Source organism: Muntiacus reevesi, chromosome 12 (genome assembly GCF_963930625.1).
Source record: "Muntiacus reevesi chromosome 12, mMunRee1.1, whole genome shotgun sequence".
In the NCBI taxonomy this organism is placed as follows: domain Eukaryota; kingdom Metazoa; phylum Chordata; class Mammalia; order Artiodactyla; family Cervidae; genus Muntiacus; species Muntiacus reevesi.
The window spans coordinates 68,862,707-68,889,340 of record NC_089260.1 but is presented as its reverse complement, the minus strand read 5'-3'; the positions used below and the strand labels follow the sequence as shown (position 1 = coordinate 68,889,340).

The following is a 26,634-nucleotide window of genomic DNA, read 5'->3' as shown; positions in this document are numbered from 1 at the left end:
TATCAAATATAATCTGAGGACTATATGGGATTATGTATATATAATTTCACATAATTTTGATGAATGATTTTTCAAATGAGCAGTTTTTAATTTGATTCACTGTTAGCAAATATACGTATTCTCAGTTTGATATTTTGTTACACCATTAACTGGAGACTACCTAACTGATGAAAATCTCTCCTGTCCACACAATGAAATTACTTGGTTTTAGTCTAGAAAGTACCGTTATTCTGTCTTCTGGTATCTGAACCACCATTCCTAACACACAAAATTAGGTACCACAATGGTAAATGAGTTTGAAACTCCAATGTGCTCAACTAAAAACTGTACTTAATTTTTCAAATACTCAGGGTGAGGTGTGTTTGACTTAGGATTTATACTTAGAGCAAAGATAAAACAAAAGGATCTTTAGTAATTTAACAAAAGTATTAATGAACTTTTAATGTAAAATTCATGCTCAAGAATCTTCCTCCTATACTAAGTCTTCATGCAAATGTCTTTTCAATTCATGTTGTTAAAATAAACTGACTCTCTGCAACAGTTTGAAGTGCTATACATGTATTTTTAGGAGAAATAAAGATGGTTAACAAAGGGCAAAGGGAAAAATTCCATTCAATAAAACAGAATGCACTCTTGACACATATAAATTAAGACTTTGGATGAATTTCTTCCCTCAAAAGGTATTCTCAGCAAATTCATAATCATTATAGATAGAGTTAGCAAGGCATCTTCCTTGCTAATAACATGTAAAAATTAAAATGGCTTTGAAGAGGTGAAATTTAGGGAAGATGATTTTTCTTGAGTCTTAAATTGGTAAGAAAACTTTAAACCAACCTTGAGGCCCCAAGTTCCAAAATGAATACCAACAGCTTATTCAAACTACTCCAATATTCTGAAGTTAATTTCTTTATAAAACTGATTAATTCTACATAAGAGGGAGCTAAAAAGCTTGAAAGATATAAATTAATTGGCTGTACCCTGGCCACTAAATAGTTTTAATTCCTGTAGACAAATTAACTGTCAGGGATTGGAAGCAGGAGGGAGAGAGGAGGCTGAGAAAGCATAAATTCAATTTCCTTCCCCTTTTCTTATATGGATATTCTTTTAATCATTTATACTGTACCAAGAGAAATGTGAAATACCTAGGAAGCAAACAATGGATAAACCACAAGGAGGAGGCTGACTTGACAAGCTGGCACATCGGCACTTTTACTTGACTATCAAAAAATTCTCTGCTGATTTGTGTGGATAAGTCCTAGAGAATACTGGCTGCTCTTTCTTCCTATAACTCAGGAGGGTACACTCTTGTGCTCTATTGAAACAGGAGGAGAACATTAAATCTATGATATTTCAAATAACTCCTTCGAGAGTACACAGGTCACTGATACAGTTTAACCTACATTAAATGTTATATTTACTTTCCAAAATGATTAAAAAAATTCTCTCATAGGTGAAATTTTTAAACTTTCTAAAAGTAGTGGGTATTTGGCTTCACTTGAGAGTGTATAATCCCATTTATTCTCACAACTTATGTTTCATAAATCTTTTAAAATAAATAGGATTAGAGGGCCTATTTATTTAATAAAAGGCCTTATATAAGTTCTTATTAAAAAAGCTTAGTTCTATGGTTTCTTTTACTACAATGTGAAATGCAGTGATACCATAACACTTAATATTAAATTAATGTATCTTTGTAAGTATCTGAAATGAATTCAGCAAAATAAATTGTAAATTACAAGTTCAAGGCTAAATCAAATTAACATCTACTAACAATTTTGCTTATTTAGGAATAATTCAGAGTTGTATTTGCTCCTAAAAGTGCAGAGGGGCAAAAAGCTCTTTCAAATTGACTGATGTCTATCTCAAGACAGTACTTGGTCATAAACTTTCAGCAACTTACCACATCATCAGAAGGAATGCTGTTGGGTAAAATATCCACCTGAATGGATACGGTGTCCACAATACTCTTCCTTCTAGAAAGTCGATCTTCATCTACAATTAAAAAAAAAAAATTCCCCCATTATTTGCTAGTTAGAAATGGTGTATCATGTATAAATTCCAGTTATTTCAGATTTCAAAAAATTTCAGAAAATTAAGAGAGTTTGTCTTTTTTTGCTTTTACTAAATATATAAAGCAGTGTGCTCTCAGACTTTAACAGATTTAAAAAATAAAATTGATGGACTCAGTTTCATGCAGTTGACCCCTGAATGACATGGAGGTAGGGGCGCTGACACCTGAAGAACCAAAAATCAGTACAGAACTTCAAAGTTGGCCTTCCATACCCCCAGTTCCATTTCCAGTCGAAATTTTCCAATTTTGTATTAATCAATTCTATTTAACATGTTCTATCATGTTGAGGTTTGACAGAAAACAACAAAATTCTGTAAAGCAATTATGCTTCAATTAAAATATTAATTAAAAAAAAATGTTCTAAACTCAATTTTAACGTCTCTAAGAAAACCTTCCTTATCTCTACACTGTCACATTTATTTTTCAAGAGAGCCATCCTTCAGAATTTTTTATCTTGTCTTATGTAGATCTGAGGATGGCTTCTGAAGTGGTCTAAAACAGCACTCCCTCTTACACCGCCAGTAGTCTGAAAAAAAAAGAATCCTTTTCAGACTAACTTATAATTTTAAAACAAATCCAGCCTACTGACTAATGCTGAGCTTCCCAAGATTTTGCACATCGAAGCATACACAAAATTATAGTACATGTAAGGCACACGGAGCTCAATGGAAGAGGCTGCCTGCACTGTAAGCTGACTGCCCAAGATCAGACCCAGCTACCTGAAGAGCTAAGGAGATCAGTCTTCAGACACACCTGTAAGGTTCCCAATAACAGGGAGCGCAGGTCTAGAATTAGCCTAACAGCACAGTCAGTCACATCATAATCTGGCAACACTCTATCTTTCTAATTTCATTTTGTATATGCAGTTGACCGAAGGAAATGGCAACCTACTCCAGTATTCCTGCCTAGAAAATGCCATGGACGGAGGAGCCTGGTAGGCTACAGTCAGTCAATGGGGTCGCAAAGAGTCGGACACGACTGAGCAACTTCACCTCGTGAACAACCTGGGAGTTCGGGGCACTGACTCCTCTGCAGTCAAAAATCTGCATTAAAACTTTAATTGGCCCTCCAGATCCATGGTTCTGCATCTGCAGATTCAACCAACTGGAGACCACATAATACCGTGGTACATATTTATTGAGAAGTATCTGCATTTAAGTGGAACTATGCAGTTCAAACCAGTGTTGTTCAAGGATCAACTGTACTGTGATTTTATTCTTCTGAAGGGGTGAAGAATGAATTCTAAAAGAGGGCAAACATAAAGAAATTGGTTTCTTGGGACTTTCCTGGTGGTCCAGGGGTTAAGACTCTGTGCTCTGGGCGTGGGCTTGCTCCCTGGTTGGGGAACTAAGATCCCAAAAGCTGTGTGGCATGGCCTAAGAAAACCATTGGTTTCTTTCTTACTGACTACTCCTCTACTCCAAGGTAGCCTTCCATGGCAATAAATTAATGCTGTTAATCAAATATGGCAATTTGCTCTCTTTCTGGGACACAGAAGGATTGCAATTCCTGGCCTCTCAGTGGTTAGGAGGGACTCTGTAACTAGTTCTGGCCAACAAAGAGTGAGCAACGTTCTAGACTACGGCTATTCCATCAGCTTGGACTCCGAAACATGGAGGATATGAAGTTATACATGGCTAGCTGGAGCAACGAATAAGTCTTTACAGTTTTAAATCACTAAGAATCTGTGTCTGTTTATTCTCACAGCCCAACTTAGCCAGGGTTCTTAACCTTGGCACTACCGGCATTTTGGGCCAGATAATTCTTGCCGTGGGAGCTATTCTGTGTATTGCAGAATATTAGCAGCATCCCTAATTTCTGCCTGCTAGATACCAATAGGCCTGCTCCACTGGCAATAACTAAGAATGTCTCTAGGGTTGACAAATGGTTCCTAGAGTGGGAAAAATCACTCACAGTTGAGGACCACTGACCCACCCCATCCTGATAATAGACCTTTCGAGAATTTTCCCTGTATGCCACCATCTTATTATAAGTTTCTTGAACACTAACCACATCACTCCTCCAAGCAATTCTACCCACTGACTGAGGAAGTAAAAAGGCAATCTGCATTCTCCAGTCAGATCCTACAAACAGGAACATCGGCTGTTCCCTAATGTATTAAGGCAAATGAACCTATTCACCAGTCTCTGAGCATCTGCCTCACATGCTTTTCTACAAACAGGAACTCCTACGGGAAACACCTGTTACCTGCCCTTTCTTATGTCCCCTCCACCATAAAGACTCTTATCTTTCAAGCTCTACTTACACACTGCATCGCATCCTTTAAATCTTAAATATTACTTAATTGTTTTCACTTACTTGTCTTTCTTCTAGCTACAGAAATTTCCTATCGGTTATGACTGATCTTTCCTTATCACTATTCAATCATTATCACCGGTAAGTCACTAACTGGGCCTTGAACTACCAACATGTAAATCAGTGCCTTATCTCTGCAACTGTACAAGAAGTTAGTGGCAGACTGTGTTTTGCATCTATCATTTAGCAGTTACTCAGGTTCCGCTGTATAAAGGCTGGAGGTACAGAATGAATACATACATCTGTGACAAGTTACTACATATTGTTTCACTACAGTTTTCAGGTTGAAAATATCTTATCTCCTGCATATGACTATTACTGAGGTAACCAAGACACTGTACTTTTTCTAATTTTTCCTCATGATCATATGCTAATATAAATCACCAAACATAAAAATCAACATCAATGGAACTGCTACAAAACAGTAATGGTCATCGCTGCCGACTTGCTTTTCAACTTTCAAGGCTTTCCCAGAACTCAAAATGAGGAATAAATAACAGCCTGCTTCTCAAAAAAACCCATACAAGAATTTCTAGGTTAATATATGAAACCTGGTTGGTTGCAGAAAAGAGACAAATTGAAGCTTAAGATAAAAATAAAAAGGAAAGGAGAAGTACAGAGGCAGGAGAGGGATCACTGAGTGGCAGAAATGAGTCAGAACGGGAGGGACATATAGAGGCAGAGATTTAAGACAGACAAGGAATTTTTCAAAGGAAGAACCTGACACTCAATGGGAAACTCTTAACACTATTCTCAGAAAGTTCTTTCTTTTCATTAATAGAGTAACCTGCTTAAAGGTGACAGAAAAGGCCCAGTCACAACTAAGTACCGTGCACATCTACACATGAGTAAGCTCTTCACAACACAGCTTACAGACGATAATGCCCCTGTTTTCATGGGCCGTTCACGTCTGCTCCTGACCTGCCCTTCAAGGTCGGCTGAGACGCAACATCACGGCAGCCGCTGGGATGGCCCTGTCCTGCCGGCCCGAGGACTGCCTGTCAGACTCTCAGCGCCTCGTGTGTGCACCCCAGGGCGGACCCTTGCTTCCCTTCCTCAGGCTGCCCTGGGCAGTCTCAGACGCTACTTTCTACGCCCCCTCCGTTTTCCCACCCCACCTCCCTCTCCACTTCCTATAATCTGCTGTTTGCTATGGTAATCACTGTTTCTTCTTTCTGTTTTTAATTGCAACCTGGGTTTTAGAGCAATACTTGGAGATAGTGAGGCCTAACTTCCTTCAGTGATATTCTGCTGCCACCTGGAGTGTCGGTGTATAATGTATGGAACTGCATTTAGACGGCTAAAGAATAAAGAAACACAAGTATACACAATACTCTGAACACAAGTATAACACAGAACTACATTAAATTACTCAATATAATTGCCTATGGTTGTATAAAAAAAGGCAGAAGAACTTACTTAACTGTATATTAATAAATCATGAAATGTAATTAGGGCCACACTGTTGCTCCGATTCAATTTAAAAAGCTAACCGGCAAAATGAAATTTCAGAGGTAACTTATCTATACAAAACTTCATTTTAACACTGATACTACTTATACAGATAGACTTTTTTGGTTTTATAGAAAAACACAAAATTCCATCTAGAGCTAATGCATGTTTATTTACAGTGACACTGTTTTTTTTAGGTTCTAAGAATTCTTATCAAGCCATTCCCAGTTTAAAATCATTTAATGACTCCCCATTGCTTTCAGAACAGTTCGAACTATTTAATCCAGTTTTACAATTCCCCATCCTACTCTTCCAAGTCACTCCAAAGTAGACTAACTTTATAGTAATTCCTTGAAAAATCATCTTCTTGCTCGCCTCCATTCTTCCACACATGCTGTTACTTTGGCATGAAACAGCTCATTAGCCTAACACTTGCCTTAGGCTCAGCTTAGGGGAAAACACCCCTGGTTTCACAAAACCTGGACAGAAGACTCTCCCAGGTGCTGCCTGAGGACCCCAAACCTCTGATGATAGTCTTTAAGGCGTACTGCAGTCATCTAGTTAATTGTCTTGTTAGACAAACTGTATAATGAATTAACTTCTTTCCTATGCATCTAAAATAAAACTGCTGATGTGCCATCTTGGGAGAACTGAGAAAAATGTCATTCAAAATCATCTTCTGTGTTTCTTGGTCCAGATGAGGAATCCCATTAGGAAAAACTGTATGCTTAGTTAAAGCAAGAACCTCTACCTGTCTTGCTTACTCTTGCTTTTGTTTGCACAGCGGCTGCCACACTGTAAAAACTCATTAAATACTGTACCCCTTCATAGAGGAGCATGTAACACACACCTAGACATACACTATTAACTCAAATTCTAGGCTGATTTGCAATAATTAGCTAACATGTATTGATCACTTACTTTATGCCAGTCACTAACTGTTCAGTAAGCTTTAGGCAGACCATTCTTCTTTCTTTAGAACCAGTTACCATTATATTTCAACTGTTTGTCTGTCTTCTCCACCAAACTATAATCCTTGAGGATAGGGACTGAATCTTAACATCTGTCTACCCCGAATGTCAGAAGAGTGTTTGATATAGGAGACACGCAGTAAAGGTTTGTGGAATACAAGAAAAAATAAATCTGGATCAATATGGATGACTGAACAATCTTTGAGCACACAGTTGGCAAAATCAATTTATTAAGCACCTAACTGAACAGGCAAGGGCAATTAATTCTAGTGGCCTTACCTAATCAAATTATTAAATTTCAGTCTCACTATCCTCATTTGTAAACAAAATTAACGCTCCTTTCCTCACCAAACTACATTCTCAGATTAGCTGACAACACGAATACAGAGTAGCACTGTGACTGGCAAACACTCAGTACATAATAAATGGCAGCTACTATTTTGACGATGAAGGATATACATGCATGATACACAACCTAAATATTTAAACTTTTTAAGAAGATACCTTAAATTTTAAATCCCTTATTTAAAAAAAAATGAATATCTGATGGTTATACAGCAAAAGGAAAATTTAATAATTGATTGATTATGCCACAAAATCTTACTATGTCTTCTGACTCTCTCTGCATTAAGGCAGGACACACATGCCACAGACTGGTTCTAAATTGCCAAAATCTTTGTAAATCAGAAAACCCTTATTCATACTGAGGGATTTCTGTGCAGTTACATAACTAAGTATATGCTGAAATGCTCAGAATTCTTCTAGTCAGTGATAGACAGGCATTAAAAAAGAGAATACATCCTTTTCAGGGGTGGGAAGAAATGGGAAATACAAACCATATGTTAAAAAAAATAAATGTACCATAATTTTCATTAAGAACTGTTTAGAGTTAAAGGAACAGGGTAGAGGGAAATAACAAGGGATGGAAAGTAAACTACAGCTATGGGGAAGGTAGAGCAAAACAATAACTGAATTTACAACTACATAAAATACACAGGCCACTGTCTTCATTTTCTAGAAGGCAGTTGTATTAAGCTATTTTCCTAAAGGATGGGGGAGGGAAAGGGCAGGCCAACTGACACTGGATTTACCTTTGCACTTGTGCCTGGGTTTATGAGGTTTTTTGCCTGAAGGAAAGAGAGCTAAATCCAAATTATAAGAATGAAATATTTTAAAAACCTATTTAAAAAATTCTTTTAAATTACAAAACTCTACTGTTTTATTTTTAGCACTTTTATTTTCCCAAGGAATTCCTGAGAAACAGAATTTTCTACACTATGGAATTTAAAAGAAAATGCAAAAGCTTTCATTAACATCTCAGACTATTATGAACAACTATCTATAATAAATATACATATTTTGGATCCATATTATAAAAAAGAGTTATTTCCAAAGATCATGCTACTTCTAGCGATTAATTCGGAAAACTACCTAAATGAAATCAAACAGCTCTCTTATAGAACAGATGTATCCCTGAAGGAAGAACTAGTTTTCTAACAAATTTAACATTTATACAATCATCAAAAGAAAATGAAGGTGTCCTAAGATAAAAATCTTTGATTTTCGTTTTCAAAGTAAAAAGTGAATGCAAGATATGATGCAGTTTTGCTTTGAAACACAACAATTATCTCAGGCAATGAAAAGCACAGAAGACGATACATTATACACAGAGGAAAACATATTCTTAACTTGAAAAGTTTGTAGGTTTCTTTACATAGCAAATAGTCTGTACTCTCTCAAATGACAAAAATTACCTAATTCATTAAGCTCAACAGTCACAAATTACTAACCAAATGATTTTTACCAATTTCCTGAAGTTAAACACAATACTGCTTAAAGAGCAAAGATCTTACCTTGCTTCTCTGTTTAAAGAATAATATTATTCAGTATAATAATACATGAAGTATAATAGTTATCACTTGAGGATTCAATTTGCTCATGATAAAACCATGTATATGTCTTTTACTAAAGGTTTTCAAGAACAAAATTTTAAAATAGAAGTAAGCTTTCTTAAGCATCTGAAACAGCTGTGATATACTAAGTACACAAACAGAATTAATTCTCATTGCTAACTGAACCCGCAAAACAATTGCTGATACGTACTCCATAGATGAAGTTTTCATCACCCCACTTACCTGTCACCTGTGGTACGTATGGGACTGTCAACCTCTCAACGCTATAGCCACTGCCCCCTAGTGACTCTGCAATCTTGTTGGTCAAAAAGTACAGATTTTTGTCATGCTTCTCTAAAGATTTTGGAAGCCTGTCAAGTTGATCAAAACAAAAGTCATTTAGTATTATTTAAAATAAATTAACATATAAACATTCTAGATCAAGGTCTAAATATAAATGCAACTTAAACTGTAATCAGTCACAGGAAAATCAGTATATTTTAGGTGACTTAATTTGAGCTCTTTAAAAACATATGGAGTGTGGACCCAGTTAGGAAGCATTCTGCTGTTATTCTTCCCCAGTAACGTCCCAAGGGTGAGGTCAGCCTTATCTTATCCTGCTAGTATTCACACATTAAATGATGAAGAGGACTAAATTCAGCTTTATGCTAATTAAAAATCTACTGTGAGAAGAAAATAAAAATGAAGCTCACTGACTAATAATCAAGAATACACTAGCCAACTAAGTGAAAGGAAGCTCTCGTCCAAGACACACAGCTTCACTGTCCTTTCAAACTGCTTGGTATTACATTATGCTGGTGCTTTCAGTATTAAATTGCTTTAGAGTCCAAAAGTTTGAATGAAGTATTTTTCATATATATATTTTTTTGTTTGGACAGAAAGAAAAAAATTCAGGGTATAACCATCGTTTTTTGGAAAACATTCTTCCTCCCATAGTTTTATTAATATTGTTATCTATTATTGAAAGTCTTGAACAAGATATTACAGTCTCTTCAAAGAGTATTCACCTATATATTAGAACACACTACATTTAAGAGTTGCATCTTCATGTTTAAAAAAAGGTAAACTAAAATTTTTTTCATCAAAGACTGAGTCCATGTGTGTATGAGTCCACATTTATAATTCACAAGAACTTTTATAACAAGAGAAACAAGTTAGATGAGTTAAGTGACAGAAACATAAAACAACGAGGATTATAAAACATCAGAAAATTATTCTAACACTAGTTCACTCCTTTGCAATCATCATTTACTGGTTTCTCAACAATGCCCCTTCCTTGAAACATAAAGCATTGACATACATGCACTTATCTCTGAAAATATGCTCTGGTAGAAAATAAGGGGCTTCCATAGTTCGAATTTCAATAACCTGAAAAATATCCAAAAATAAAATAAAGTAAAAATCAAAAGCCTTACCCTTCAGGATGCTGTCACAAAAAATTGGAAAACTAAAAACTCAGAAACAAAAACTAAACATTTATAAGAAATATCATCACTTTATTTTGGAATTTAAGCTACAGTTTAGAACCCAAATGAAGAGTTGGTTTTGTTTTCACGTTTATGAACTCAGCAGGTAACAAAATCACAGTGATAAAATAATACAAGCTGTGAAAAAAGATGCTACATCACATCTGATCAAACCCGGTGCAGAGGCAGTCAGAACCTGAACTTTCTCAAACACCCTGTGTGGGAACCGCCCCCACAGACAGCAGGCCCGCGGGGCCCCTGCTCCACGGGGCCTTCTGCCGCCCACGTCTGTGGTCTCTGTGCTCTTCTGAGGTCTAGCTCCCCCTCTCACCTGGGAGCCACCTAAAGGGGAACCCTGCTTTCACAGAACTTGGATCTTTAACAGCAGATGTCAAACAGTCACTCAAACGTTTGCTGAATGAATGAATGAGTTTTATTTCTTAGAATGCACTAAAAAACCCCTACATTTTAGGAAGGACTGAGAAATGTGCTTCCAGTTTCATAAAAATGAGGCTCTCCTTGAAAGATCTCTTTAAAGAATAAAAATTACAGTGGACTTTCTCTGCAGCTAAGTCAGGGGTTGTATGCTAAATCATGCAGTAACTATTTAATGAGTTACTGCTGAAAAAGCTAAATACAGTTAAATGACATAGGACAAATCTCTGAGAGATGTATTATTTATTTAACTTTTGAGATGTAACTCAAGGAGACTAGTTTAAAACATAACGACAATAAAAACAGTATGATTAAGGAAATATGAGATACAAAGATTCATAATGTTTTAAAAGGAAAACAATTATATAAGAAATTGCATGGGTATTCTAGAAGAAAACCGTAACACAGAAAAATTCTAATACAACAGGCATCAAAGAAAATATAAACATAGCATTATCTTAATAATTTGATACATAATCATCAAAATCAAAAATAATTATCAATGGTAGAAAATCTGCCATTTTCGTACAGTTCAAATGCAAGGACTTATCTAAATATATTACCTTGCTAACATGCTGGCAAAACGCAGGAACAGCTATCATCTGACTTACAAAGTTGAGGTATGCAGCAACCAGCGCCATGATTCCACAACGATGGAACATTGACAAATTATCTTCATTGATAATTGCACTGTCCTTTATTAAATAAACAAACAAACAAACACTGATAGATCAAGGTCTCATGTTCCATTAGTGTTTTTTCTATGATTATACTAAAAAAACTGCAGGTAGGTTGGAATGATAACAAAAATGTCATCTTAGAAGAAGCTTTCTTTTAAAAAAATTCTAAAAGGAGAATAAATGCCCATTTATAAGAGACTTAAATCTCTCAATTCAAATAGGTCTTCTTTAGGAAAGCCTTTCCTAAAGACAGGGGTACTCAGGGACTGGTGAAATGTATATCGGATATATAAAAATAAATGCATGAGTTCTCATTGCACACAGTTCTATTATTACCTAATATTTAAACTCTAATTAAACAACTCCATCTATGTTATTCTTATTACCTAACGACTATCCTCCCCACTGAAAGGATGGGTGCAGGGCCCATGCTGTCTTTTTCATCGTGGTAATCCTACGGCCTTGAACAATATTTAGCACATGGTCAATACTTACTCAACATTTGTAAAAAGAATAAATGAATGTGATCATGGTTTGAGTATTTTAGATTTAAAACTAGACAACTCACTTAAAAAATTCATGTCCCTGAATAAAGATGATAATACCTTAAAGATGGTGTCTAATTCATAAAAAAATGTTTTCGTCAATGAAAGGTTATGAAAGCATACCTGTAAAGCAATGGCTAATCGAATGAGATCAATAACTACTTCTTCATTGGCCAATTCAATAGTTATAAGAGCAAGAGAAGTATAAAGCAGCTCATAGTTTTTCTGAACATTGTCTTCCTCTTTACAGCCCAAATATATGTGCCGATATAGCTGCTGCCCATTCTGAAAAGGGAAATGATACAGAAAAAAGTCTTGCTTTAAAATGTAGCAAGGCAGATTTCACAGGCCTATATAACCTCTTATTTAACTCATCAGTCAGAAAGCTTGAGCATCAGTGTTTTCAAAAGCACAAAGCTCCCCAGGTGATTGTAATGTGTGGCCAGGGTCACAGGCCACAACAGCAGTCTTCTGAAGCCAGTCTGTCTATAAGGTTGTGCATTCTGCTCTGTAATCTATCTAACATGCACATGGACCCATGTAGGTAAGTGGGGCCCGTCCCGCTGGGCCAGTGCCTGACTGGTTAAGCCTGTGCAGGTCTGAGGTTCAGTGTTAGTAAGTGGGGGTTTTCTGGCTACAGATACAGAACTGTGTATGCTCTTTTAATAGATTCCCCTTCATTTCATTTTAAGGTTATACATCAATACAAACCTACCTGAGAATTCAAATGGCAATAACTTAAGTCATGCACTGTTTTTCAGAGATGATCTTACCTTTTTCATGAAACTTGTGTCTTGTCTACAAATTTTTTCTCTTTTTATTTTTAGGTCAGCCACATCTGGTATTATTCTAGAGAGAACAAATGCATCATTTTTTAAGGAATGACAGTTATTATATCATATCTTATATGACAAATCATAGCTATACTTAGAAATCTCAGCTGTTTACCACTCATTTCAATAAGCATTTAAATAAGCTTATATGTAATGATTCTACTGAATAAACAAGTTTAATTAAGTAACACTACACAAAGTAGTCCTTGAGGCAAAACCAAAACAAAACTTATGTAACTAATGATCAATAGTAGATGAGATCTCTGAAAGTACATTAAAAGACCTTTAACATTTACTAACTTAAAATATATTAGTAATTGTTAAACAAATTAAATAAAATTCTGGATTAATAAAACCTAAATATCCTAGATGAAAAAAAGTACAATACTGCAATAATGGTAATGGTGATGGTTCTGTAACTGTGAATGTACTGAAAACCACTGAATTAAATACTTTAAAAGGGTAAAAAAAAAAAATACTGTACTTAAAGGCATTAACTAGAAACCTGAAAATTTCATCATTAAGCCTATTTTCAAACAGCACATACCTGATCCCTCGAAGTTTTGCCCTGTTGTCATGGCGATCCATGAGATTATGCATTACTTCCAAGACTAACTGTCTCAGTTCATAGTCTTCCATGAGTGAAGGTGATAGTAAGGGATCCAGAAAAGACCCTGGCAGTGCAGTAACTATTGTCTTTGCTTTGTATCCAGAAGTTACCTGATTACAGGGAGGAAAAACAAACCAAAAACCTTTGTCATGAGTCCTTCCTTCCTTGGTAAAACTCTCAAGTTGTTTTCTAAGAATCATAAGCTTAGGGAAAACAAGAAGCACAAACATAACTCTGAAGGAAAAACTAAAAGAAAATCTGTGAGATGATGAGGATTTTACAAAAACATCACTCATAAAGTTAATAAAATCAGTATCAGCACACATTTACCATATGCCAGGCATGACTCTAAGCAGTATATGTGTACTAACTTCATCATTACCATGTTCTTGTGAGGCTAGGAATTATTACTGCTTCCCCATTTTGTAAAAGAAAACCAAGGCTCAGACAGGTTAAGAATATATGGGGCAGGAAGTCAGTACTAAATGGATATAAGGAGATTAGGTAACAAATAACACAGGTAAGATCTGAAAATTTTAAACTGGCAAACAATTATTTTAAGTTAAGCAGTTCAGTTTAATAGGAATGCATTTTCATTTTTGAAAGCTGTTTTCAATATTTGATGTGACATTTCGGAGTATATTCCTATATCTAAAGTTGGAGCTTTTAATCAGCCTATACATAAATGCTATTAAACAGTTTAACCATAACACACAGACATTCATTCAGTAGAGTATGTAGTACAATTAGGATTAGAGACAAGGTTATTTGCTCAGGGAATTTATTTAATAAAAAAAACTTAGGACCAAATGAAATTTCAGGTGGGTAATCTCTATTTATATTCAGGATTACAAGCATATAGGGAACATCTACCATTTATATTTGGGCATTCATTATAGGATAAAGGTGATTTTACACGTGAGTAGAAATTGGTGGGACAATTACTACTTACCTAAAAAAACTAAAAATATATCTATATTTTATACCACATACAAAAATAGATAAACTTCAGATTAAAGTTCTAGATGTGGAAAGCCAAACTATAAACCTTTTGGAAAAAGATATAAACAAATGTATTTATATCATCAGAGTAGGCAAAGAGCTCTTAAACAAGATACAAATAAAAAAGCAAAAAACATAGGAAAGAACTGAGAAATCTGGCGATAGCTGGACCGAAACATCTTCTTCTATAAAATGGTAATGCTTTCTGCCTTCTGTATCTTTCATCATTATGAAAACCAAATACGATGATGGGAAAGTGAGGAATAAACAGTAAAAGCAAAATTCCAGTACATTCAAGTACAGTATATAAACCACAGGAAGAAAACTTACCATAAATATTCTAAGAAAAAGAAGCTGATAATGTGAAGCTATTCTTTTAATCTCTTTAATAATTTAAGGTTAAGGGTGTTCTTTATCTGTCTTAAATTCCTTACCATAAGCAAAGATCGCAACAACATTATTTGAATCCGCCTGGTTCCCAAATCCCTAAAATACACAAAATAGTGGCATTATCTTATTAAAAGTAATTAACCTTATTTATTTAAATTATTATTTTTGATTTTAAAACTCTATTCATATTAGCCAAACAGATTTTGCTTTCATACTAGCTAAAGTCATGGCTCATTTTATATTTTAATTTTATATTTTAAAGTAAACTTCAAATGAATTACAGGGTTATATGCAAAAAAATCAAATTCAAACAAAAAAAAAAGTAAAAAGCTACTGGTTCGCAAAGGAAACAGACCTATGCATGTAACAACATGGAAAGTCAATCGTATGAAATCACAACAAAAGATCCAGAATAATTAAAAGATACTATAAACTGGAGAATATATCTAATGCAAATATAGTTGACAAACACAATATCTATGTAATATATATTAATAAGAAGGCAAGGCTGTGCCTAAATAATTCTTATATAAATAATTCTTTCAAAAAAGAATTAACAAATGAAAAAATGGTTAATAATGGTCAAACAAATAAATATCTTAAATAAGACTATCATTTCCTTATTAAATGGCTTACCAACTAAACGTTAGCATGTTGTAAAATCAAATTAGGGCTTCCCTGGAGGTGCAGCCGGTAAAGAATTTGCTGCAATGTGGGAGACCTGGGTTTGATCCCTGGGTTGGGAAGATTCCCTGGAGAAGGGAACAGCTACACACTCCGGTATTCTGGCCTGGAGTATTCAACTTTACAGTTTGAGAAATTTTCAGTTTGAGAACTCAGGAAAACCACAAAAACATACCCTAATTGACTGATATCCAAAGTATGTGTGGATGTTCCAAAAACAGGTACTTTCCCCATAATGAACATCATGATTTCTGACCTCTGATAATCTGGTAGGTTACTTCCAAAAAATCCTATAAAAATATCAAGATAAATTTAAGATGCATTTTTCAAATTGAAAACCTTATTTTTCCATATAATAAAAAAATCGTAATATTAGGTTGGTCAACAGGTTCCTTTGGTTTTTCCAATAAGATGGCTCTAGTAGTGCTCAGTAGTCTTTCACGTCATTTGAAACAATTTTGTTAGACTTTATTGTGACAGCTGTCATATCAGCAGTGCATTATGAAAAAACACTTACCAAAGCTGAATTTTTGTACAGCCATTTTAATACTGAAGATGCAAAAAAAGCCACATTTACAGCATGTTATGCTTTATTATTTGAAGAAAGGTAAAAATGCAACTGACATGCAAAAAACGATTTGTACAGTGTATCGAGAAGGTGCTGTGACTGAATAAATGTATCAAAAGTGGTTTGTAAATTTTATGCTGCAGATTTCTCGCTGGGTAATACTCCACGGTCAGACCACTTGAAAGCTGACAGTGACCAAATCAAGACATTAATTGAGAACAATCAGCATTGAGAACAATCAGCATTGAGAACAATCAGCATTACACCACGCTCTTTATCCTTGTACCCTTTGTGCACACATGCGTGTGTGTGTGGAGTGGAGTAGCAGGGAAGCATGTGATTTTAAACCCTAAGTATCTGTATCCAGATCCTGGTCTCTAATGTCTTTTGAATGTTTGCTAGATGTAGGGAGAGCAGAGGATCTGCATGGTCTTAAAGTATCTTCTCAGAGACTGCTTATTATTTACGAGGGGGAAAATGGAAACTGTGCAGCAGAGCAGAACACCACTTTGAGTGATTAAAACTAACATTACCAGCAAGAAGTGGATATACACCGTGTACCTCTGTTTGTGATAATCTGAGAAGAACATTATCACTTAAATAGTATTCAGCCAGAAGTGCATAAGCTGAATCTAATCATGAGTAAACATCAGACAAACCCATGTAAGGATATTTTTTTTAAGTGAGGGGTAAGGGGACCTATCCTGGACGGGGGAATGGCAGCCCACTCCAATATCTTGCCTGGAGAATCTCATGGACAGAGGAGCCTGGCAGGCTACAGTCATAAAGAGTAGGACACGACTGAAGTGACCTGCCAGCAGCAGCAAGGGGGACCTATGCTCTTACAAAATGTCCGGGTCATAAGAGAAATGTTCCAAACTACAGGAACCAAAGAAACATCACAACTAAACACAATATACGATCCTAGACTGGATCCTGGACCTAACGGAAAACATGCTATAAAGGACATTATCAGGTCAAATGGCAAAACTGAAACATGCAAGTTTGATTAAAGTACTATATCAAGTTAAATTTACTGATGTTGATAACTGTATTCTGGGTATGTAAGAAAATATCTTTATTCTTTGGAAAAAATACTCTGTAGTAAAGATTCATGAGATATATGCACTTAATATGCAGTGGTTAGGAAAGAAAAGTAGATAGACACATGCATGCATCTCTCTATATGTATAGATTTATATATGCACATATATGTAGATATACACAGATATATACATGCATGCATTCGCACCAGAGAAATGCAGAAAGGGAGGGAGAGAGGCAGACAGAGAGAGAAAGGAAATGATATAATAAATGCATAAGATATTAAGAGATGAATCTAGGTGAAAGGTACATACGGTATTCTTGGTTGCAATTTGCCGTATTCTCATGTTTGCTTAGTTTCCAAACACAAAATTTTTTTAAAAAGTCTAACCTATCATTCACCTTAACTAATGCAGCATAACAGTCAAGTACCTTCCATGAGGGCTTTCTGAATCACTGTTTTCCATAATAATCTGAAAAGGGAAGTGTACTCACCTATTGTTTGGATGATAGCATTCTGCACAATCTTCTCATCACTGTCTTTGGAACTTGTGTTTAAGTTGGCACTGCCTATAGAGCCTCCCTGTAAATCATTTGCTTCAAATTCAACACTGAGACGCAGATGCTTCAACAGGGTGTTGAAGACTTCCAGCACTGTGGGTCCTGCAAATGAGCCCTGATGTGAGGGAGTACATTCTCACAGACTCAAAGCCAATACTCATGTTTCTCAACAGAGACTTCTAGATATTTTCTAAGTAGCTGGCAATACTTCGTAATTTATGAACCAACCATTCATTAAAAAAGTAAATGAGAAATCTGTAAGTAAGAAAGTCTCCTAGTTATTCCAATAAAAATCTACTGGGCATCTCGGAGCAACTCGCTGTTGGAATCTTTGGTACAAACACACAAAATGTGCATATTCTTATAAAAGTTACCAAAAACTTCCCATCTATTTAATCTTGTCTACTCAAAAGAATGCATATTGTGGCAACCTGCTGGGTCAGAATCCACAGAATTATGATAATACAGTCCGCTGTGGCATAAGAAATTTATTTTGCATCTTTTAAGGCTGAAGAAGAAAGAATTTTGCCTCAATTATTAGGATGAAGCTAGCCAATTTCCCCAATTTGGACAAACTACATTTACTCTCTGCTTTTAATTCTGTGAACACTGTGTGTTTCTGTCAGTGCATCCATCACAAAACAGTCTAATCAGTGCTTTTTACTTCTGCCTTCTACTCTAGACTATAACCTTCTCCAGGACAGAGAGCCTTGTGTAAATCCTTCTCTGAATGTACAGAACCTAACACACAGTTCCTCACACATAAGAGACATCAGTCATTGATTGATTGACTTGAGTCATTGATTGATGACTCAATCAATGCATCATCTGTGATTCACTTCATATTAATACGTCAAATGAAGTAGCTCTCCAAAAATAACCTGTTTCCGTCTCTTTGAGGTAAATTATGAGTAATGATAAGTCCATATACAAAATGTCCACTCTCATTTGACACTGAGAGAGCATTACAATATTTCAGTAGGTAATACACAGTTCCACTTTGATTCTGAAGCAAAGAAAACATAACTAGATTTTCCTAAGTTCAGAAATTTTATGAGGGACCCTTTCATCCTTCTAATCACACGAGTGAAGAATCATGATGCCTGACCTGTCCCTTCTCCGTGTTACCCCTCCCAGTCAGTCAGTTAATCAAACTCTGCTGACTGCACATTCCCACTTTTACTGCTGCCATCAAAGCCAGCATCATATAACATTATCTCTGATGAAGATTATACTAAATCTTCAAAGCGTTGTCAGTCAACTGAAGAATTACACCCATGATCTGGCCACAACTTGAACCTGAAGCCATCTCCCTAGCTTCCTCCACACCACCACCACATGTCCCAGTCAAATGGGCTACATAATACTCTGCTCCTATTAATCCATTTTCCCTTCTCTGGACCTTGCTTTCTTATAATACTTGATCAAAATCTGCCTTATATTATGGCATCAGGGAAAGGTGTCTAACTCAGTGAACTGTAAGTTTCTTGTTTATCTGTACCCCTCCCAAATGTTTAGCATATAACTGGCTTCAAAAATCTTTACTGGAAAAGAGGAAGGGAAGGAGAGACTGATTTGGAGAAAATGTTTAATGGCCTGACAATAGCCATGTAAATCCAAAATTTCAAGAGAAACTATAGCACATTCATAAATGTCAGAAATATTTTCAAAGTGTCCCACACAGTGCTATACCTGCTCAAAAAAACACTCTGTAAAAGATTAATGGTTTGTTTTTATTTGGCTGGCACTTACCTATGGAACCTTTAGCAGCAATGGCAACAGCCTCTAATAGAACCTGAATAATACCTGCTCGAACTCGTGGAGAATCTTTTTTACAAGCATCAAGGTGTCCGAGAATCTCCTGGATTACATGGTGAGAATACTGAGCCTAAGAGAAACAGAGTGGTGTAAAAATATATGAACAATTATATACATCCTGGAATTCATAAGAATGATAAATCATGTGACATTAAAACATCCAATTATAGGAGACTGGTACTTAAGTCATGGAACAATATATAGCCATTAAAAACCATTCTTTTTAAGAATAATAAGGATAATGGGAAATACTCATGATATCCTGAGTGAAAAAGAGCAAGTTGTAAAATGTGTGCTGTGCTAAGTTGCTCAGTCATGTCCAACTCTTTGCAATCCCACGGACTGTCTGTGGGGATTCTTCAGGCAAGAATACTGCAGTGGGTTGTCATGCCCTACTCCAGGGGATCTTCCCAACCCAGAGATCGAACCCAGGCCTCCCGCACTGGAGGCGGATTCTTTACCATCTGAGCCACCAGGGAAGCCCAGTTGTAAAATACTATGTGAAATAAAATTCAATCTGTTTTTTAAAAAAGCATATAAAACTAGAATTATGTATGTCTAAATATTACACTGGCCATCTCCGAGAAGGAGATTTATTAGAAAACTTTATTCTCATAATAAACATTATCCTGATTGTATTAGCACAGCCTTATTAAATAGAAATTCCCATCCTGATGGGTACTAACATGCAATTTTTAATGAATGGACTTCATAAAACTTATAGTGCACTTAAAGCTTCTTCTAAAGCAATGCTGCAGACCAGAATAACTTCTTAAACATTTTATCAACAAATATTTATTGATTCCTTCAGTTTCTTCAACTTAAGCATTTACTTCTTGCAAAAAATAATTTCATCTAGTAACTGAATCTGAATGAGATGGGCAAACGAAGAAATACAAGGCTATGAAGAGTAGGGGAAGAGCCTTGATTATGTCTACAGATTGCCAGATCAACTTCTCACCTACTAAACTAACATTAAAAGATCTTAAAAGTTCTCATCAGAAGAAAAAAATGTGTAGCTATGTGAAGTGATAAATCTTGAGAAAACTTACTATGAGAATCATTTTGCAACACATACATGTACCAATCACATTGTACACCTTAAACTTATATAACATTATATGTCAATTATATTTCAATAAACTGGGAAAACTAAAAAAAAAAAAAAATTATCCTTCCACATATAAACCAGCTTTATACTAGCTACCAAGTATTGAAAACCTACATTATGCTAGTCTATAATTAGTATTTTATTTAGACAAAAAGTTTTATAATAGGATGAACAGAATTCAAATCCTGACTTTCTACCTGTGTGACCCTGAGTGAGGTACCTGATCTCTCTAAAGGTCAGTTTTCTGATCTACAACAGGGGGATAACAACATCTACTTCATGGAAAAGGAAATGGCAACCCAATCCAGAATTCTTGCCTGCAAAATTCCATGGACAGAAGGGCCTGGCAGGATACAGTCCATGGGGTTGCAGAGAGTCGGACACAACTGAACAACCAATACTTTCACACTTCACTTTCACTTCATAAAGTAAGGAGGATCCAATGAAATAAAGCATGTAAGGTTATGAGCACAGTCAGAGGCATAGCCAGCACTTGATAAATGTCAGCTTCTATTTTAGTATAAAAATGAAGCATTCAGCGCATGCACTAAAATTTTCTTTTCAGAACTGAGGAAACTAAAGCTCAGAGAGGATAAATAATTTGCCTATGTTCTAAGCAACTAGGAAACAGCCCACTGAGGATGCAAATCCTGTTAAGACCGGTACTAAAAGCTGTGTTGCTTCTTACAACCTTATCTCCTTTAAATTAATGATGACTTTTTAGGGTATTAAAAATGTAGACGATGCTTAAAAAAAGACCTAAAATTCCAACTGAATTAAGAGCTAGCTGGGTCTGCCCAAGTTTTTAGAAAACCAAGGTTGTCTTCTCCAGTAAATGACAGTGCCTCATCAAGGTTCTATGAAGACCAGAGGAGTTAATACATTAATACATGCACTATCACATAGCAAATACCCTATAAATGTATCAGTCACATGCTGCTATAATAATCAATTCTAATACTAGTTTATCAGTAAAACACAAGTACACAATAATGTATTTAATAAATGCACAATAAAGGTTATCATCATAAAATCATTTAGTTCATTTTATTAGATATCTTCTCATCTTGGCAAATAAGAATATAAGTATAAATAAAAATAAATGAGCCAAAGAACTAAATTAAGAACATGTCTTATCTCCTATAGTGTTTTCTATCTCTGAGGACATCCTTACTGACGGAGAACCAAAATTACTTATATAATATATAATCCTTATATATATACTTACATAATCCTTATATATACTTATATAATATATCCAATCCTTACCTGAATGGAATACATTATAATTTTAAAGCAGTGAACTGCAAACTCATTGGGATCCCATAGCTTGTGATGATCCAAATGCCTGTAATTAATAGTAAGAAAATTAAGAGTTCCTTATTTTTATTATACTTTCTCCTCTAGAACTCTCAATGATATGCAAAGCTTAAACAATCAAAAGTATATTATCTAAAAGAGAAACAAGGTTTCCATTTCAAGAACTATATTTATTTCCCTTCAATGGCAGATCTTTTCATAAAACAACAATAAAAGCTACTATATATGTGTGATTTTTAATACCTACATGAGCTGGCAAGAAAGAAAAGTCCCTCAGTCTAGACTCCACAAGAAGGTGGAATCTGAAGAAGTATACACTGAAGCCAGCAGCTAGCTATCTTAGGTATATCTTCAGATTTCCAGTAGTTGACAGCTAGTGGTTTAATAGGCTACGCAGAAAACTGGAGACAAAGCTGAGGGTCCACCTGAGAAAGATGGCTATCAGATCAGAAACATATGCATCAATCCAAGACCATTAAATCAATCCAAGACACCTTCAGTGAATGTGTAGAAATGTTTCATGTAGAAGTTTGTCTGTGTTGGCCTTGACTCTGAGAGGAACCACAAAAAATCAAAGTCTCTCTGGAAAGTCCTTCCCAGCACCCAGAGAATAGTTTGACAGAATTCATAAGTATCTGTGTGGTTGAAAAAAACGGAACCTAAGGTTGTAGTTCAAAGTGGTTCCTGGATAACACTGCACCCATGTCTTCAGCAGAAGCAAAATAAAGCCTTTTATGGACTGCACATCATTAATCCAAGCCTCATATCCAAAGAAAGTGACAATGAATATGAGCTCAAAATTCAAATTCACAGAACACACAAGGTAAAAAAGCCACTATGAATGTCAATGATCTCTCAAATTTTTAAGGGACTAGGACAAGTTTTTAAGGACTTTTATTCATGACTATATTCCCCCTAAATGCCTGGTATCTTATTTGCAGAGGGCATTTAACATTTAAATAACTAATTATCTAGCAATATGTAATTAACAATGTAACATTTAATTAGATTAATTAACTAACACATGATCAGGATGTAAGTCCATTAAGTTATACATAGAGAAAAACAGAGCCCCACTTTCAAGTTACTCAAGCAATCTCTTATAGTTAACATGGTGACTTCTTTCTTCTATACCAGCTCTCTAGATTTTTAAGGCGTTACAGACTACCTCTTAGTTAATAACAGGATTAAGATAAAAACTTGGAGAAGGGCATGGCAACCCACTCCAGAAGTCTTGCCTGGAGAATCCCCATGGACAGAGGAGCCTGGTGGGCTACAGTCCATGGGGTTGCAAAGAGTTGGACACAACTGAATGACTAAGCACAAGCACAAGATAAAAACTAGAATTCTGATATTAAATCAGCAGGTCTAGACATTAAAAAATAAATCTGCCCTTAGTTATATCTGACATAATTTGATTAGCTTTTAGCAGCATCTTCATAAGCCCAGAAAATCTTTAAATAATAAACATCATTTTTTGGTGGTGGTAGCAGTAAGGGGGAATGTCTTTGAAAATATAAAAACTCTCTGATTTTTAATTTGTGGTTTATAGATTCTTGTAACTAAAGATCAACTTTGCACCAAAATATTTTCCCTGAAAAAAAAGACTTCTGGATATTACATTTAGGCTACTTTACACATGCTATAAAGATGGAATCAGGAAGGGGAAAGAACAAGGCAAATGATTAAAAAGAAAGACTAGCAAAAATATCCAGAAATTACACAGAATATTATATAGGTCTATATCTGACAACTGAGTTAGAGGCTTGACAAGAGCCTCCACGTCTATGTGGAGAAACTCAAAGCTTACAAATGTATTTTGCTTGGAGGGCAGCATATAAGTACCAACAAGATATTTAATATTCCTGTGATTAGTCACTTGGTATACAATAAAATTTACTCAGAAAAGAGAATGTAATCTAAGGCAGCCCAGTCACACAAAAAAGAAAGCAAAGAAAGAGAAGCCAAATGTGAGGAACTGACCAGAAGTTAATAAAACAAGATACATCATACTTGGACATTCTGCTTTGATATTTTAATGGATATATGCATTCCAAGGTGTAAGCAGAAATTCTAGTGGAACAACGCACATGATACCAAGAACATGACTGCATTTCCTACTTAAGGGGGCAAAGCGGTGAGGTGGTTGAACCAGCGCTCAAAGGGACACTGTCTGACTCAAGCCCGTACTCTTCCCACACCCGCTCCACTGGCTCCATGAATACCTCTCATACAGGTAAGAGGACTTCAAACAAACTCAAACAGAATGCATACAGCACACCGACTTACGCAAAAACTGGCCTCACAGCGTTATTCATATTCCCAAAGCTCGCCCGGCCCAGCAGTTCTCTGAAGCAGTTTTCAGCCAGCACAGCGGGATTCTCTTCTTTGTCTGCTGCTGAAGGAGAAGGAGGAGGGCCTATGCGACTGGAAAAGAAAGAGAAATGAAGACAACCAAACAAATGCAAGACTTCTGACACCAGTTCTAACAAACAGAAGAGATCTGACTTCTCGGAATTTCTAGCATGACATTTTCTTTTTATCTCAAAATAACTTTAGAGCTTAATTTTACTTCATGAATTCAACACCCTGAAGCTGATCATATAATCTCTCAAGACTGGAGAACTAAATCAACTGTATTAATTTGTTTCTAACAGAATATATTTTCCAAAGATAAAATATTCAACAGTTGCTATTTTGTAAAATTCCTATAACTTCTGTATATTTAGAGCACAGTCTCAGTAAGAAAAAAGTGCCCAAAGATCATCCAGATTAACTGTAAGAGAACAAAAGTAAAATCAAGCAGAAAACTATGACCCAGTATAAATAAAAGCTAATTACAACACCTGTAAATCTCCTCAGTGGACACTACTTGTTCATATTTTAACACTTTATTTCATGTACAATAATAACCAAAAAAAGCATATCTGTGGCACTGGGATAAAACCATGAGAAAATACAACTTCTTAAAATCTGTCAACCAATTAAATTTAACCCTGTACTTCAACAGCCACAATCATGGGGAATCAGTTCTCAACCAGCTAGGTACCTTCAGAAAAACTAACCTCAGCTACAATGCCAAGACTAGGAAAAATAAAGAAGGTGTTAAAATATATCAAGTTTCACACTTTAGGTTTCTAAAGCTGCAGACAGTTACACCTAAGAAATCTAGTGTAAATACTTTCTGTAATTGCCATAAATTTCGATAAACATATTAAGTGCTTATAGAGTTACCAATTTCGTCTTTTCACTTCTAGACCATGTTTATTTTGGCATTGCACACATAATCATCAAAACTACAAAATAAAGTTAAACTTTTAGAACTAGAGAGTTAAACATCTTTTAAATATGATTCAGACCTTCCCTTTTTAAACTACAAGAAAAGGGAGATCAGGAAATAAGCCGAACTGGAAAACACTGCTTCTAAAATTTGGTTGTATAGTACTTCTGTGTAAGGCAACAGAAATCTGCCAGGAAAGCATGCTCGAGGCATTTGAAAAAGGAGAATGAAGTACAGAATTCTAAGTCCAACAGGATATTGGTGTGCAGGGAGTGGAGGGGTCAGCATATGCCCCAAAACAATATTCCATGCCAAAATATCTTAGATAGTCTAGTATTTATGTTGAAAAAGCATACAGAGTGAATAGTAGCTGCTATTATTATTAGTAGCAGTAATTCCCTATGAAAAAGCACCTTGGATCTCTAAATAATAGAAGTTTGGTTTATAATCTCTATTTCTTACACTTGCAGTTTAAATAGGACTAATTCAAATAGCAATCGAGATTGTCTAATAATAAGCAGCAAGTAATAATTTATTCTAAAAGAAATAAAGCCTTAAGTGTGTAAGAATCTGTGGTCTACTCAGCCTACTGAAGATGATAATTTTTTCAGAAAGGACATATATTTAAACTCACTCAAGTTTAGGAGACTACTATATACACAATACTAAAGATAAAACATTCTTATCCAACAAGCAAGCACACATACACCCATACAAAATAACACAGCCCCACCCTACCATCTTTATTCAATACCTGTCAACCTCTTCTATCTTTTGCATGTTGAACAGCAGGGATGGAACAATTTTATCCATATGCTGAGGCTCCCAAATGGTAGCCCGAAGTTCATCATTTACTGTTTTACGAACCACACCTTGAATACCTCTGATTCCAGCAATTCGGATTCTATAAAAAAAGAAAAAAAAATATTCAGTCATGAAAAAAGTTATTTAAATAAGTTTGCTAGCTTAGTTAAGGGAATGGATGTTAAATAAATACTATTATCTCAAGTCAATAAAACAAAAATAATACACAATAAGTCTAAGAAATTAAAATCTCAAAAATATAAGATGGACAGATATGGCAGTTCCAAAAGAAACTGACTTTTAATATCATCTTTTTGTAATCAGCATTTAAAGTTAAAAAGGACTGTAAAATATAGGGTTAGTCTATGTGTCAGTTTTTGATAAAAATAACCTAATCAAAAGAAACAGATTCTCCTATATTCTCTCACATAAAGCGTACCAAAGTTTTCTTAGGTCTCCCAAGGCAAAAGAAATAAAAACAAAGATAAACAAATGGGAACTAATCAAACTTGTAAGCTTTTGCACAGCAAAAGAAACCATAAATAAAACAAAAAGACAACCTACAGACTGGGAGGAAATATTTGCAAATGATGTAACTGACAAGGGCTTAATTCCCAAAACATACTAACAGCTTATACAACTCAATAATGAAAAAACAAATAACTCAATCAAAAGATGAGCAGACCAAAATAGACTCTCCTCCAAAGAAGACATACAAATGGTCAACAGGCACATGACAAGATGCTCATCATCACTAATT

At 35.4% G+C, this 26,634-nt stretch overlaps 1 protein-coding gene across 2 annotated transcripts in view; it reads right to left on the bottom strand.

Annotated features, from left to right (window-relative positions):
- EFR3A (EFR3 homolog A) overlaps nucleotides 1-26,634 on the bottom strand; it is a 78,353-nt gene that overhangs the window by 14,675 nt on the left and 37,044 nt on the right. For both annotated transcript variants that reach the window (XM_065902545.1, XM_065902546.1), the window contains 14 exons: nucleotides 25,825-25,974; nucleotides 24,080-24,217; nucleotides 21,740-21,818; nucleotides 19,294-19,429; nucleotides 17,476-17,643; nucleotides 15,544-15,658; nucleotides 14,729-14,780; nucleotides 13,230-13,402; nucleotides 12,623-12,698; nucleotides 11,973-12,134; nucleotides 11,188-11,319; nucleotides 10,024-10,091; nucleotides 8,946-9,073; nucleotides 1,901-1,992 (listed from right to left, as the gene is read on the bottom strand). In XM_065902545.1, the coding sequence (XP_065758617.1) occupies nucleotides 1,901-1,992; nucleotides 8,946-9,073; nucleotides 10,024-10,091; nucleotides 11,188-11,319; nucleotides 11,973-12,134; nucleotides 12,623-12,698; nucleotides 13,230-13,402; nucleotides 14,729-14,780; nucleotides 15,544-15,658; nucleotides 17,476-17,643; nucleotides 19,294-19,429; nucleotides 21,740-21,818; nucleotides 24,080-24,217; nucleotides 25,825-25,974 (1,669 nt within the window). The remainder of the gene's footprint in view (nucleotides 1-1,900; nucleotides 1,993-8,945; nucleotides 9,074-10,023; nucleotides 10,092-11,187; nucleotides 11,320-11,972; nucleotides 12,135-12,622; nucleotides 12,699-13,229; nucleotides 13,403-14,728; nucleotides 14,781-15,543; nucleotides 15,659-17,475; nucleotides 17,644-19,293; nucleotides 19,430-21,739; nucleotides 21,819-24,079; nucleotides 24,218-25,824; nucleotides 25,975-26,634) is intronic.